General features: G+C 46.2%; 1 protein-coding gene across 1 annotated transcript in view; it reads left to right on the forward strand.

The window, feature by feature from the left end:
- Window positions 1–16,415, forward strand: part of LOC136840598 (TCF3 fusion partner) — a 176,569-nt gene that overhangs the window by 88,172 nt on the left and 71,982 nt on the right. Inside the window, exon 6 of the mRNA XM_067107275.1 lies at window positions 15,269–15,466. Within this exon, the coding sequence (XP_066963376.1) occupies window positions 15,269–15,466 (198 nt within the window). The remainder of the gene's footprint in view (window positions 1–15,268; window positions 15,467–16,415) is intronic.

Raw genomic sequence — 16,415 nt, forward strand, 5'->3', positions numbered from 1 at the left:
GAGCTGGAGGAGGAAACTGAAGAGGGACTGACTTTGAGAGGCCCTTGACTTTGGACCATGGGCGGAGCCTTTTCTTTAAGATTTGTGGAATTGACGAGACCCTGTCCCTGAGCCTGACGTTGGCTCTTCTCCCCACACTCTGTTTATGTCTTTAATCTCACTTTCAGGAGCAGGTCTGTTACAGAGGCGAACTGAAGGGAACCCAGGATTCTTTTCTTGTGTCCGCAGTGACGCTTTCTTGTAATTCAGAAACTTTCTGGTAGCTGCGGCTATTTCCTTCCGTTTGGTCGATGGAAGAGATAGTTTGTACGAGGTTAGATCCCATTGGATACCTAACCATTGAAACCGAGTCTCCAGAGTTAGGCGGGATTTCCCCCGGTTCAATTTGAAGCCTAGGGACTCCAGAAAATCTATTACTGTGGTCGTAGCACTCCGGCATTCCTCGACGGTTGGAGCCCAGATTATCCAATCGTCTAGGTACGCTGCTAGCGAGATCCCCCGGGACTGCAACTGCTGAACTACTGTGTCTGCTAGTTTTGTGAATATCCTTGGAGCTATGTTGAGCCCGAAAGGCATTACCTTTGAAGGAGTAGGCCTGTTTCCCAGTCTGAAACCTAGGAAGGGAGAGAAGTTCAGCGCAATCGGGACGTGATAGTATGCGTCTGAAAGATCGATAGAGGTGGTGACGGCTCCACGCGGAAGTAGAGTCCGTGACCTGCGCAACTGTAAGCATCTGAAATTTGTCGCATTGTATGTAACGATTTAGACGCCGATAGATCCAGAACTACTCTTTGTTGACTGGAGTCTTTTTGGGAACAGTAAACAGCCTGCCTTGGAATTTGAGGTGTCTCACTTTCTTTATTGCTCTCTTTTCGAGCAGTTCCGTCAAAAAGTCCTGTAGAACTTTGGAGGAAGGTTGGTAAAACCTGGTCAAGGGAGGAGGGCCCTTGATCCAGCTCCAACCTAGACCTTTGGACACTATACTGTGTGCCCAAGGACTGAAGGTCCACTGGTTTCTGAACCAGTATAGTCTCCCGCCCACCTGGCTGGGCTCACTGGGGGTGGGGCGGGTTTACTACCTCTACCGCGCCTCCTCTTCCCGGGAGAGGGACCATTGGGCAGCCTTACCTCTATGGAGGCTCTAGCTCTCCCTCCCCTTGCAATCGTGTTAAGGCCATGAAATGCCCCCAACCCTCATATGACGGGTTATATGCCGGAGACGACACATAGGAAGGAGTGGCAAGGGAGTGTTGAGCTGGCTGAACCAGCACAAACTGTTGAGGTTGAGCCTTGGATGTCAAGGGTTGGCTCACCGCCGAGACAGGTACCGCCTGAACCACAGGCTGAAGCTGCTGCCTTCTGTGCTTCCTGTACCTCTTACCCGATCTATATTGGGAGCCGCCGGACTCTGGGGGTCTTCCGCTTAAAGGCCGGAATACCCCACCGGGAGCGCAAACTCTGATTAGCCCTGGTCGCCTCCGCCAGGACCATAGTGACTTCGTCTTCTGGGAACAGATTGGCTCCCCAGAAGGAACTCTTCATGAGCTTGTTAGGCTCATGTCGAATGGTAGCGTCAGCGAAAATGAACTTGCGGCAATTCAGCGGCGCCACCATGAAGTCAAACAGGCCTGACTGGAATCCGCTAATAAGGATTTCGTCAGAACCTGGAACAGCGACTCGGAAAACGAGACGGCGTTGCCTCCGCCAGGCATAGCAAGTTCAGAGACCGACTCAGGCGATGTCGCCTCGAACTCAGCTTTCAGGAGAGTTTCCGGCAGCTGGGAAGCTGCTCACTAAACTGGTTGGAAGCACAATCTGCGTCCAGTTTACCAGAAGTAAACGTGGCCGGAGCGTCCTTCCAGAAAACATCATCCCCAGGGAAGATGAGAGATGTGGGGTCCGTTTCTCGAAGTTGGGGTAAAGGTTTACCCTCACAACATGCTTGAGCAGTAGCAAGAGCTACTTTAGTCAAGCAGGGGGTTGGGAGTTTATCCCCAAGGGAGAACATGGTAAAGTTGCCCTTGAAAGGGGTCAACTTAGTGTTCTCCGCTTGCCAGTCTGAGAACGTGCGCATCAGGAGCCCAGTGCGCTTGGTCTCTAGGGAAGATCACTGTCTCCTTAGGGACCTTGTCAGAGCGTATCCAGGCTTCATCTGTTAGCCTAGCGAAGCCTGGGTAGGGAGGCAGAAGATCTGGAGGGAAGAATTCCAGCTCCTCCAGTCACAGTGCCTAAACCTTCTATTGTCAACGTGTCTTCATGCCGGGGAGCATGAAGGGCTAAACGCCACGGGTTCCCTTTATCGAACGGAGGGAGGGCGGACGAGTCCGGGATGGGATAGTGTACCCCAGTACCTCCGGAACGTACAATATTGGAGATCATAGTCTCCTGGCCCTGAAGCCTCTCCGTGATCTTGCTCAACTTAGCCTCTACCTCCGAAGAGAACCTCTCAGAAGCATCCTACAAACGCCTCAGGGTCAAAGGCAGGCTGGCGAGGAGGGCTAGGCTTGGCCACTCTCTTACTACCGCCACTTTGCCTGAGGTACTGGGTTTGCTCCCGGAGGCCACCGGACCAGCGCCCTGGGGCTTCGACGGGGAAAAGGGGATGCTTTGCGGTAGAAGACGAAGACTTATAGCCTTTCGCCTTCCACGACTTCTTTTCAGCTTGGGGACAGTAGATTGTGTCCCCAAGAGAGAAGATTTATGAAATCCCTGAAAGGAAGACACAGATGATGAAGGAGATTCAAAGAGGGTGCCCGCCCCCACTGCCTCACTTACCTCCCTACCTACCTCCTGGTCCTGTTCCGTATTCATGGGTTCCAGGTGGAGATCCAACGCGGCGACATCCCCTGAAACGTCCCTCATACAAGGAATCGTCCTGGATTGGCTGAGTCTCTACCCGGATTTGCTCGATGATAGGGCGGCCACCCAGCGGGAACAGCCGCAGCAATCCGGGCGCCGGGTAGAGTATGTTCGGAGATTTTCATCAAGAACATCTACGGCTTCCCGACGGAACGTTCTACCAAACCCAGCCACCCAGGCACGGAGGGACTTCGAGGGCATCCTTACGGGAGGATTCATCAGCCTGAAAAAGAGGGGAGATCAAAGGCTGGTTATATAATGGTAAGCTCATTATAAACCAGAAAAATATTTTATATTAATGTAAGAGCCCCGATTTTTAGACAAGAAGAATCGGCTTATCGACTCGTCCTGGACACACCCGTAGAACGCGAAGCAAACCTCACAGCCATCCGGGTGCCACACAATCAGGTCATCTAGTCGACCGCACAGCCAGCATGGGTGTGGCATACCACGTGCCCGTGGGGCTGGTGCAGGACAGCAGTGCACCCGGCTCCTCACAACGAACAGTCTGTAAGTGTGAAGAGTACATGAACCTACTAATCTAAGATACCTTAAACTAAAGTAGGTACTAAGTAATTTCATACCATGCTACCGAGCACCCGGTGGGATGAAAAAGATCATAAAGTATGAACCTACTCATCTAAGATAACTTAAACAATAGGTTTAAAAGTTTTTTGGCACCATACCGCCGTGATACTCGGCGGAATGAATTTACTGAGCCAGACAGGACACTCTATCTCGAGGAACGCCGGAGATAATCCGGTCGAACTCAAAGAAATGGTCACTGAACTCATGGTACAATCAAGTAGATAAACTAGTTATGAATTTTTGAGTCCGGGTGGGTGTGAGGCCGTGGCAAACTAGTATAACAGATAAAGTGATGTACAAATAATTGGTTAACAACATAATAAGAATAACAAATCATAGACCCCGGGTTCCGCACAACCCCTCCGGAATCCCGAGCCTCCAAAGCTAGAGTCCAGTAGGAAGGCGAGGCAGTACATCACAGCTGATCATAATATGGTCAGGTGGAAAAGCCAGTCAAACCTATCCATAAAGACGCAACATGCCGAAGCATTTAGCCTAACGGAGCAACGGGAGGGCCGGGGATGGCGGAAACTGAGCCCTGAAGTGGTCGGAAACCTGCTCGATCCGGAGAGAGCGAATCAACGAAACACTTGTTCCAGTAAATGCCGGCAGGACCGATCCCAGGAGGAGCGTGTCCTCAACTAGATAGGCCTGTCTACCTCAGGGTGACCATCGAAAGCCCGATGTCACGCGAGGAGATGACAAAACTAGAACCTCAGGAAAGAAAATGGGGGGGGTGGAAGGATAGTACTAGTAGGAAAGGGTCCGGAGAATAAGAACAGGAGACTGGGGTAATACCCTCCGCTCAACTGTAACCCCCGTAAGGTATAATGGGAGACCGTGACCCACTACAAGTACCGGGAAGGAGAAGGGGTGGGGATAATATAATACCAAACCATATACACTCTCACCCTCCTAGTCAGCATAGCCTAGGTGACCAGGAGGGAGAGAAGGGAAGGGGAGGAAAGAACAGGAGAGAAATTCCTGTGTTGAAGGCCAACCTTAACCGACTCGAGTAAGGGATTGTGTGAAGCATGAAGGAGATCTCCCAAATAAAATCCTCTTCCCCACTGGTGATAGAGGGGGGGAACAAAGGGGTCTCAACTTCAGCCACCCAAACAAGCGGAAGGCGGATGGGACAACAACAGAAACTCCCTCGACCTGACTACCACCCCCTCCTACCCTCTCAAGCGATATACGGGAGAGCAGGAGGTTAGGAAAACAAAGGATAAAGAGGTAGCCTAGTTCATTCATTAATGAAAGAACTAGGCTAACACCCCCAAAGGATATGTTAACCAGAGTAAAAAATATATAACCATCAAATAATCATCAAACAAACTAAAAATATATGCTTGTGCTAGGCTATAGCCTAACCGAACGAGGCGACAGAATGTAAACAGTCAACAGACCGAACCTGACGCCACGTAAGGGTGAATATTATAATTTTCACGTCATCAAGCACATATAGTGAAAAAGTCTTTTATCACAACTTCTCAGAAAGGGAAACATCCTGGGGAGAAAATTAACGAGTGAAAACTTCGGATACCTTAAACAATCAAAAGAACCCTATGAGAGGAAACTTGTAACAAACAATATTAAAGGAGACCCAAAGACACACATGCGAGAGAACGCTTTTGCCAGGATGCCCTGATGGGGAATTAAGGATAAATTGTGTAAACGACCAAGAGAAACCCAAACAGAACAAGTCGAATGGGTATACTTCAGGTCGGAATGGCTGCCAAAGTTTTATGATGACCCAAACAAAAACCACGTATAATTTATGTATACGGGCTTAAACAGCCAGACTTATCATAAAAACCCCAAAAGAAGATGGTACTTAATTTGGAAACAGTAAAGCTGCTCGATGTCATGATGAAAACAGCGGAAAATTCCGAGAAAAGCACAAGCGAAAAATCTCAAGATCGCAGCGATCACGTGCTAGAAAGGAATGAGTTCAGATGGCGCTGGGGTCGCTGTTTGGCGGGCGGGTGAGTGCGGGGAGTTGGGTCGGCTCTCCGCTCTTCGGGGTTTTGCCATTGGGATGTCTTCAGAGTGTGGTTCTGTGGTAGTGATGACCTCACTCACCCTTGCCCATACCGACGTCTATTTTCATTATAGATGCTCGATCTGGGGTAGTAACCCAGCATTCCTGATAGCTTTTTTTCTCTGGTATATTTAGCAATATTTATACCTAGAAATTCGTGCTCTAAGGAATTTCACCGGGTGACACAGGGACGAGCTCAGAAATAATGATTTTATAATAATTTTTTTAATATTTTATTATTTTGCTCAAGCAGGAAAGCCTATAGATGAACAGAATAGAAAATTATTGGAAACAAAATAATTGCACTCTTAGAAAAGAAAGAAAGAGAGAGAGAGAGAGAGAGAGAGAGAGAGAGAGAGAGAGAGAGAGAGAGAGAGAGAGAGAGAGAGAGAATGATTAGCTCCCTGTCAATCATTTCTCTTGGGAATCCTTGTCCCAAAATGAAATGATTGTGTGTTTTGCCTTTAAATGTTAAATACAAATAAAAAAAGGATTTTGACAAAGGAAAAATCTATTTCTGAGAGAGACCTGTGTCATGCGGTGAAATAACCTTTCAGCACTTATTTCTAGGTAAAGCTATTACTAAATATACCAGAGAAAAGCTAAAAAGCTAAGCGGAGTTACTACCCCGGTTGCAGCTCCATGAAATGGAGTCGTGTATGAGAAAGGGTGAGATTGTCACAATCACAGGCCTCCGCCCTGTAAACATTCCCAATGTCAAAAGTCCACCGAGTGAGGTGCCGTTACAAACCCCGCACCACTCGCGGACTGTAAACAAACCAGCGTCACCCACATTCCATGTTAGCACCCCATCCTGGAATGGTATTTTATCAGGGGGGGAAAAGAAAGGAACCATGGGTGGGTCACCTGGGGTGATTTTAGGTCTCTCCCAGAAATAGATTTTCCTTTGTCAAAATCCTTTTTCTGGAGTTTTTCTGACCTGTGTCACCCGGTGAAATAATAACAGAGAAATCAAAATACCATCTTGAAACAAAAAGGGAAACTTGTAGAGGAAAGTAATAAAACTAAAAGTCCACAAGAGTTTTAATTATCCCGGTAGCAAGATGTGGTATTTAGATATAATAAAGATACTTAAATTTAATGTAATTTTAAAGTGTACATAAATATAAAATCATCCTTAGATTAATGAGTACATAAAAGTGAAATTAGGTACTAAACATTATACTTAAGACTAAGGTGGGAAAACTATGTCCCACAAGATAGGAGAACACACATAATATTTAAATTAAACACATAAACAAGACAAAACTATGACATGGTCAGGAGACAGGCTGTGAAGCATGCCTGACTTGGAGGTGACCGAAGGGGAATAAATGAGGCAGGTAGGAGGGAGGAGAGTGACTGAGTACTAGGAAGAATTAAACAGAGGGGGGAACGATGTTCCCTGCCACCACTGAACTTCAGAGCTTCTAGTGATTTCAGATAGTGGCGTTTAAAAACTACGGGAGACTTCCACCCCGTATATTTTGAAAGATCCTCAAAATTCATATAATGGAAATAGTTAGTGGAGGTGGCCACTGCCCTAATGTCATGTACTTTTGGGACTGAATCTGGGTTTGCATGTTTAATGAAATACAAGATCTGTTGCCTAATGGCTTTCATAGAGATAGTTCCTCCCCCTTCCCTTACAAACAGAGGCCCGGAAGTTATCTGTGAGGTCCTGTCTAAATAGGCTTTCAAGGTAAAGACTGGGCACAAAGACAGGTCTTGTGGGAGGGGGATGACCTTCCAGGGAGACCACCTATCTCGAGGATCTTCATTTTTAGCTAGGAACTTAGGGTGAGGAGCTAGCAACACTTCACCTGATGGAAGGAAATCAATATGGTTGGGTTCTCTAGACAGGGCAGACAGTTCAGAAATTCTAGCACCTGAAGCTAAACTAATCAAAAATAAGGTCTTCCTCAATAAGTTAGTGAAAGAGCAATTCTGATTATCTATTTCTGAGGCTAACTTAAGAACATCATTTAAGAACCAGGAAACCGTATGTTGGCGGGTTACTGGTCTTAAACGAAAGCACAGGCTTTAGGGATTGTGAAAAATAAGAGTCTGTTAAGTTAATCTTAAACCCGTGCAAAAATATCTTTTTCAAAGCTGATTTTGCTATAGTAATGGTACTTGAGGCCAGACCTTTCTCAAATAATGACCTAAAAAATTAAATAGCTAAATTAGTGGTCATTACAGTTGCTTCAGATTCTTTTAAGAAGAGTGCTAATTTCTTAACTGCTGAGTCATACTGTCTAAGAGTGGATTCCTTTTGTCTGATTCTAGGAACAAAGTGTTAATAGGATCAATATTAGCATCCTTCTGAGCTGCAAACTTCATGAAATCCACAAAGCCAGGGCATTCTGAATTCTTGAGAAGCTGACACAGTCTGAGTTTGTACTGTTTGCGTCAGTTTCGGGTTGGGAATTTGCAAGCACCGAAGCTTCAGCTCTAGAAGAAGTGGAAACCAGTTGCTCTTCTTCGGCCAGTTGGGAGCTACTAGGGCTATCTGACCCTTGAATGTCCTGAGCTTGTGAAGGACTTTCAGTAACAGGTTTACTGGAGGAAGAGGTAGATCCTTTTCCACTTGTTCCAATTCATGGACATTGCATCTGTGGAGTGAGCTAGAGGGTCCAGGTTGGGAGCAACATAACAAGGTAGTTTGTGGTTGCATTCTGTTGCAAAAGATCTACTTGAGACCGGAACTTGATTGCAAATCCATTTGAATGAAGTTTTGTCCAGGGACCATTCCGATTCCAGCGGAGTTGTCCTGGATAGAATCTGCAATGACATTCGGACCCCTGCAAGGTGGGTAGCAGACAGATGCCACCGGTGTTTGTTTGCTAGAGAGAATATTGCTATCATAACCTGGTTGATCCACTCGATTTGGAACCTCCCCTGTTTAAACAATGTACTACTACTGCGCTGTCAGGACCAATCTTATATGAATCAGATTGTTGGACGCAGTTTCTTCAGGGTTAGAAAGACTGCCATAGCTTCAGGACATTGATATGGAACTGGCGGAACATGGTGGACCAAGTCCCCTGTACCTTCTTGTGTTGGGAGTATCCTCCCCACCCGCTTAGGGAAGCGTGGTGTGAATTACTAATGATGGAGGAGGAAACTGAAGAGGTACTGACTTGATAAGCTCTTGACAGTCGTCCAAGGCCGGAGTCTCTTTTTCAAAATCGGTGGAATCAGAGATACTTTGTCTCTGAACCTGACATTGGCTCGGCTCCGCCATACCCTGTTTATGTCTTTCAGTTTGGATTTCAAAGAAGATCCGTCACTGAAGCAAACTGAAAGAACCTAAGACTCTTTCTTGGAGTCGATGGGAAGCTTTCTTGTTCTTGAGGAACTGTCTGGTTGCCTTTGCTATTTCTCTCCGTTTGGCGGCGGAAGAGATAGTCTGTGTGCACACAGGTCCCACTGGATTCCTAACCATTGAAAGCGACTCTCGAACTAGGCGGGATTTCTCCTTGTTTATCTGAAAGCCCAGTGATTCCAGAAAGCCGATTACTATGGCTGTTGCTTTCGGCATTCGTTGGCGTTGGATGCCCAAACAATCCAATCGTCTAGGTATGCGGCTAGCATGATCCTGAGACCGGAGTTGCTGAACTACCGTATCTGCCAGTTTGGTGAAGATTCTGGGGGCTACATTGAGACCGAATGGCATGACCCTGAATGAGTATGCTTGATTTTCCTAGTCTGAACCCCAGATAAGGAGAGAACCTTGCAATCGGGGCGTGATAATGGCGTCTGAAAGATCTATAGAGGTGGTTACTTCGGCTCCACGGGCAGTAGGGTCCGAACCTCACGAGATTGTAAGCATTCAAAACTTGTCGCATTGAATGTAGGAATTTAGACGCGGGACAAGTCTAGAATTACTCTTGCTGACTGGAACCTTTCTTTGGAACACTGAACAGTCTGCCTTGAAATTTCAGATGTCTCGCTTTCTTTATTGCTCTCTTTAATAATAGATCTTTCACAAAGTCCTTCAGAGCCTTGGACGGTGATTGATGGAACCTGACTGGGGGAGGACTTCTGTCCAACTCCACCCCAGTCCTTTGGAGACTATGCTCTGGGCCCAGGGACTGAAGCTCACTGGTCCCGAAAATGATATAACCTCCCGCCTACCTGAGATATCTCACTGGGCGGGAGAGGGTCTGCCTCCCCTGGAGCCTCTGCCTCCCCTTCCTCTGGAGGAGGGAGCGGAGTGTTCCTCTACCTCGGAAGTATCCTCTAGCTCGTTCCTTTGCATTTTGAATCGGCCGAAATGCCCTGGCTTTCATAAGAAGCGTTGAAAGCTGGGAGGAGACATATGAAGGGGCAGCGAGAGGTTGATGGGCTGGTTGGACCAGCACATACTGAGGTTGAGGTTGAGACTGAGAGGTTGAGGATGACCAGGGGGCGGGACCTGGACAGCCTGCAAGTTGTTGTCTGAGTGGGAGCCGTTTAAACTTCTTGAACTTCTCCCGGGCTTGGGGGTGAGTTCCGGCGGGCTCAGACTGCTTCCTCTTAGAGGATAAACCCCAATGGGAGGCGGAGACTCTGATTGGCCCTAGTTGCCTCAGCTAGGACTGCATCAACCTCTTCCTGGGAAGAGATTAGCTCCCAGATGGAGCTTTTTATGAGCCTGTTAGGCTCATGACGGATGGTGGCTGCCGAAAGATGTGTTTTCGGCAGTTCAATCGGCCTTAATGAAATCATACAGGTCCTGTTGAAAACTCCCTAAGAGATTTCGTCAGCACCTGAAATGGCGCGTCTTCGCTATATACCACAGCGTTGCCTCTGCTAAAGTCAGAGAGTTTAAGGACCTACTAAGTCTGTCCTTAGACTCAGCTTCAGCCTTCAGGAGTGACTCCGGGATCTTGGGAGTTGTTCGCTGAAGAGGTTAGAGCGCAGTCAGGGTCCAACGAGTAACCGTAAAGGTGTCGGGCTCCTACCCAAAACTGAGAATCTCCGGGTAAGACAAAGAGGTGGGATCTGTCTCCCGGAGATGGGAACTGGCTTACCCTCCATGCAAGCCTGGTTGGTGAGGAGGCCACTTTAGAGGTGCAAGGGGTGGGAGAACTTCTCCCAGAGAACATTGTGAAAGCACCCTTGGCCAGAGTGAGTTTGCGTGTTCTCCGCCTGCCACTCCAACAAAGTCCGTAGTAAGGCCGACTGGGCCTGGTCCCTCAGGAAGATGACAGTTTCCTTGGGGACCTTATCGGACCAAACCCATGCCTCCTCAGTGAGCCTGGCATAACCTGCATAAGGTGATTGCAGGTTAGGAGGGAAGAATTCCAATTCCTCCAGCCTGCAGTGCCTAGGCCCTCGATGGTAAAGGTACCCTCATGCTGGGGGCAAAAGGGTCAGGTGCCAGGGGTTTCCTTTATCAAAGGGAGGTAGGCTGGAGGTGTCCGGGATGGAGAAGGGTTTGTTGGCCGCTCCGCCACTCATGAACCCGGAGATTAAAGTCCTTTGAGACTTAACCTCTTCTGATAAGGAGAGCACGGAAGCATTTGAAGAAGACAGTTGGCTCGAGAGTTGCGACAGCTTGTCGTCAACTCTTTTGTCGAACTGCTTCATAAGAAGCTCAGCAAATGCTTCAGCATCAAAGGAAGGAGGGGAACCTCTTTACTTTGTTGGATCTGGTGCTCCCTTCCCAGAAGTAGAGGCCTTGCTCGTAGATGGCACAGGGCTAGGGGCCGTGGCGTCTTTGAGGAAAGAGCGGACTTTCTGGGACTTTCAAGGTCTTTTTCTTTACTGATTTAACCTTAGGGACAGTAGACCTTGCACCGTCCATAAGGCAAGAATTTCACAAATCCTCGGAAGGAAGAAGCAGTGGAAGAAGGAGAGCTAAACAGTAAATCACCTGCCTCACTTACCCCCTTACCTGTCTGCTGTTCCAGGTCAACGTTCATAGGTTCAGGTCCAGATTAAAGCGCATAACATCCTCGTGACAACTCCGCATGCAGCGACTTCTTCCTGGGAGGGGTTCGTCATTTCCCGGATCCCTGGCGATCAAGGGGCGGCTACCTCATCCGCAACTGAAGCGAGATCAGGCGCCGGGGAGGAAAGCGTTGCAGACGTTTTGACAAAGCGTAGGGTTTCCCCTGCCCGACGTTCCTCCGAAACCGCTGACCCAGGTCTTGAGGGTCGACATCGAAGAGTTCCGAGAGCTGCGGTCAATCTGGAAGGAGGAGAAAGTCAGGTGGTGAGCCTCTAAAAGGAGAATATCTTTCAATTATCCATAAGTAAAGACAAAACTGAGGTGAGCGTGAATCGGAAAGGAAAAACTAACTTACCCGACTCATCCAGAACCTGCTCATAGAGGCGTAGCACACCTCACAACCATCAGGGTGCCAGGCGATCAGGTCCCCTCGTGGACAGCACACCGGAGTGGGACCTGCACGCCTCATGTCCGCTGGCTTGATGCAGCTTTGGCGATGCACCCCTGCTCCTGACAACGCACCATCTGTAAGTTGGCGGGTAAATGAGTATGCTGATAAGACTGCGGGTGGATTGCCGGGCAGTGTCTTAGGATAATAGTTATCCAGGTAGGTCCCGCGGAGCATACCAGGAGGATAAGGGGGCCTACTGGAACATGCAAGATCAACTACCTAGAGGACCACGGAGTTAATCCGGAGGCGACAGGGAAGGTCCCAAAAGGACAGTTAACCTACAAAAGGTAAATAAATAAATGTGTATATATATATATAATAAACAGTTATCAGATAGGACCCGCGGGAAGAAGCGGAAAGAGTTAAGGAGCCTACTTTTTACAAAAGATTAACCTAAAGGGACCACGGAGTTAATCCGGGGCGACAGGAAAGGTCCCAAAAAGGATAGTGTAGCACAAATACATAATATAATATATAATATGAATATAAATGTATGCATTAGATAGGGAAAGGTCAACTATAAAAGTGGATATTTCTGCTTGGGCCAGAGTCCTGTGCTCTAATACGGTGTGTGCGGAGGAGGTGTAGTGAGCACCGTCCGACCAAACACCGTCCCCCACGGGTGACAAGCGACAAGAACATCCGACTACCTAGCAGAGAAAACACAAAGATAGCTAGTTGGCGGAGGGTAGATACTGGGAAACTATAGGTGTTCTAAATGAATAGGAAGAAGATAAATGTCATAAGCGTGTGAATCCCAGAAGACAGTCAGGTGGGAAACTCTAACTGGCAACATGAACACAAATTTCCCCCTTGAGATATCGTTCTGGGAGGCGACACCGGTGGGGAAAAAGGGCGCACTGACACTATAGGAGGAGGGCGGTTGGTATAGGCCATGAGCGAGGATCCAAGTAGCGACCAGGGGTGAGTAAGCACTCTCCGGGCGCCATGAGATCCAACCTTCTCCCTTCGATCGGGACGAATATGTAGAACGATATTAAGAGAGGAGAGGATGGGGGACTCTCAAAGGCCAAAAAGCAAAAAAGGGAATGGAAACAGGGGTGTGGGAGCTCCCCGGTCCCTAACTGAGGTCTCGATTGGGTGTGATCGGATAAGGTGGAACCCGGTAGCGAGAGAACAGACCAATCAATGCAGAGGAAGGGGGATATAAGGCTATGGCGTAAGGAACAAGATAAAACTCTCGGGCCTTGGTAAGTTAACATATATATGAAAAGCGAACCAAGGGTGGGAGAGGTGAGGAGGTTAGGAAGGAAGAAGTAATGGGGTAGGAGAGGGGTCAACACATGAAGATGGAGAATAACCGAAGATGTGGTTCGGATGAAGGTAGGAGACGAGATACCCTCGCTATTCAGCCAACCTTATTAGGACTCAATAGTCTAAGCGGAAGGCAGGGGAAACAGGGAGAGGAGGAAGCGCAAGCCCGACTTCTCTAACCAAGCACGCCACACAAAGGGGAGCTCAACCATGAACCCTCCTACACACCAAACCTTCTCTCCCAAGAAAGGGAAGAGAACGCCATAGCCTAATCCTAGGCTAACCTAACACAGCCGGCTGGCTGCCAGGAAGCCCAGGGGAAGAAGGTATCTACTCGACTAGCCTAAAGTTAACCTATCTAGGCAAAAGAAATTAAACAGTGATTCAACTAATCATAAGGACATATGTAGAAGGGAGGACCAAACCCAGCGTGATATGGAGCGGAGGAAAATGGCCAACCTTCAGATTAAAAACAAAGGATATAATCCGAAAATATCAAAGACATCCGTGCGCTAGGCTTAAAATAAAGCTTGATAAGCATAACTGTACCATCTCAAATAATATACCCAAACACTGGAGGAAGTGAGGGTCAAAATACAACGCTTATAAATTGATAAAGAAGCGGATAGGCCGATCTGGGGGAAAACTCGTAGCCTAAGCGACAAGGACCTAACTTCCCAGAGAAGGGTAATAAAACAATAATATAAAAGCCCAATTGAATATAGGATAAGCAAAAAGGCACAACATTAAGAAAATGAAGGGGAGGCAAGCCCGACATAAAAAAACCCGTTTCCTTTTCGAGACTGAAGGTCACATGGGGCGGGAGAAGGTGGATGAGACGGGCGTTATAAATCCCCTAATTATTAAATTAGAGGAAATAAGAGCCTCAACTGCCTAAAATAAAAAACAGAGATGGTACTCAACTTAGGTGAAGAAGAATCCAGGAGGATGCCATAGTTAACCAAAAATTGGAACACAAAGAAGCGCACACGAACAGAACAATAGTGAGCAGCGTGCTAAAAGTGGAATGTTGGTGGCGCGGTTTGTTTACAGTCCATGGCGAGTGGTGCGGGGGTTTATAGCGGCACCTCACTCGGTGGGACTTTTTGACATTGGGAATGTTTACAGGGCGGAGGCCTGTGATTGTGACAATCTCGCCCTTTCTCATTTACACTACTCCATTTTCATGGAGCTCGCACCGAGGTAGTAACTCCGGCTTAGCTTTTAGCTTTTCTCTGGTATATTTAGCAATAGCTTTACCTAGAAATAAGTGCTGAAAGGTTATTTCACCGGGTGACACAGGTCGGAAAACCCAGAAATATTCAAATTAGAGGTGATGATAATGTAAGGAAAAATATAGGTCACAGTTGATGATATGGAAGTCAGATTTGAGAAAATTTAATTTTAGCAGTTTAATGTATGCTTGAAAAAAAAGAAATTCTTCTTTGTTAATATAAAATGACATAATTTTTCCATGAAGGCCACTTGGACGTGCAATAACCTGACAGCTGTTAATTTTCCCGAGTTTCCCGATCCTATAAAGTTTTAAAGGAAAATTCCCGTTTCTTTTTATTTTGGGGATCTTTGGCTTTGTACATTCAACTCAGTGATTGTTGTATGTAAGTCTCTGTTTGTCAGTTTTGTATTACTGTATTTCATTTGTTTTCATATTTTAGTTTTTGTACTTGTTTTGATAAAAGCTTACTTTGTATCTTAATGTTTTTTCTTATGTTTATAAGAAAGAGCACTTCAGAGAGGGGGAGGGAGGCCAAACATCAAAGGAATAAAAGGAATAGTATGTAAAAAAAAAAAAATCCAAATATCTGTAGATCCTCTCAAAATTTAATCTTGAAGGTTTTACATTCGAGTTTTTGTATGTTGATTACTGGTAATTTTTTAGTGAATCAAGTTGACAGGTGCAATATTTTTACTCTTTATCTATGTTGTAACTATGGTAACATGTTTATCTTGTGCAAAGGTGTTATTTGCATTGCTAAGAGTAGTACTATGGTTGCTATCTCGATCATACCTAAGGTGTCTGTCAGGTCTTTAGTACTGCAAGTTACTGCCACACATCTCTTTTGACAAATAGGGCTTTTATTTTTCTCAGGCAAACATAAAACGTGAGAAGACTGAACGTGATCCAACTGCACCTAAGAGACCAAGTAATGCATTTTTACAGTTTTGCCAAGAGCAGAGAGATGCTACTACTGCACAGTATCTTCAGACGGGTAGGCCATTAGACAAAAAACAGTTAACAAAAGTTCTAGCAGCCCGCTGGAATGTATTACCAGAAGATGAAAAGAAGGTAAGTTTTTTAATAAATAATATTATTTGGAATGAATCTTACCTACTGTTAAAGTTAGCTTATAACTTTGTGCCATTAGGTGCAATCAGCATTCAAAATAAAAGTAAAATAACGCCTGGCTAACCCGCTAGGACTCCCTCTATAATCACCTGTTTCCCACTGGGTGACATTGGAATGTTTTTATATTTTTGTCAGAATTCTTCATGCCATGTCCTCATGCAGATGGTGTAAATAGGCATTACTGTAATAATAATTTTGATGATTTTTGGTAGATTTTTTCGTATACAGTATTGTGCTTGTTTTCTGTTTTTACATTGTGTCATATACAACAAGCAGATATGAAAGCATTTGTCTGTATAGGGAAAGTGGAAAGCGAATGTTTTGGTTGTGCATAATGTCCATGTAGCCTATTGTGTTAGCCTGGCTGTTGAGGCACGAGTGTGGTTTGCTGGGAGTAAAGATAATGAGTGATCTGATGAGAGGATAAAAACTTTCTGAAGTATCGGAAGATGCTAGAGGCTGATAGATTACTTAGACAGTTCATTGGGGCACACCATAAGCCTACTCCAGTGTGGCTTCTCCTCCTCCTCTAGTGGAGCGGGTAACTACAGTAATTTACAAAAAAATAGGGGAAAAGTGCAAATGGTGATACAAGCATGAAACTTGGCTCAACTATTCTTCTTGTCCCTTGGTCTCATTATCAACCTCCGGCCACACAAAATTTTGCCATTTTCCAAGATGGCTGCCAGGTTTTCAAATTGGCATCCTGTGGATATTTGAATATTGGTATTTAATTGATTAATCACATTCAAATCCCAAAGTCACTCCCAGTTTATATTAAAATATTAAAAACAAGCCTTTATATATGTAGATGCATCATTTCTCTGCATAGAAATATCCAAGATGGCTGTCACTATATCAAAAATGTCTGCCAAAATGCCAAAAAAGG

The sequence above is a fragment of the Macrobrachium rosenbergii genome, chromosome 8 (genome assembly GCF_040412425.1).
Source record: "Macrobrachium rosenbergii isolate ZJJX-2024 chromosome 8, ASM4041242v1, whole genome shotgun sequence".
Taxonomy (NCBI): domain Eukaryota; kingdom Metazoa; phylum Arthropoda; class Malacostraca; order Decapoda; family Palaemonidae; genus Macrobrachium; species Macrobrachium rosenbergii.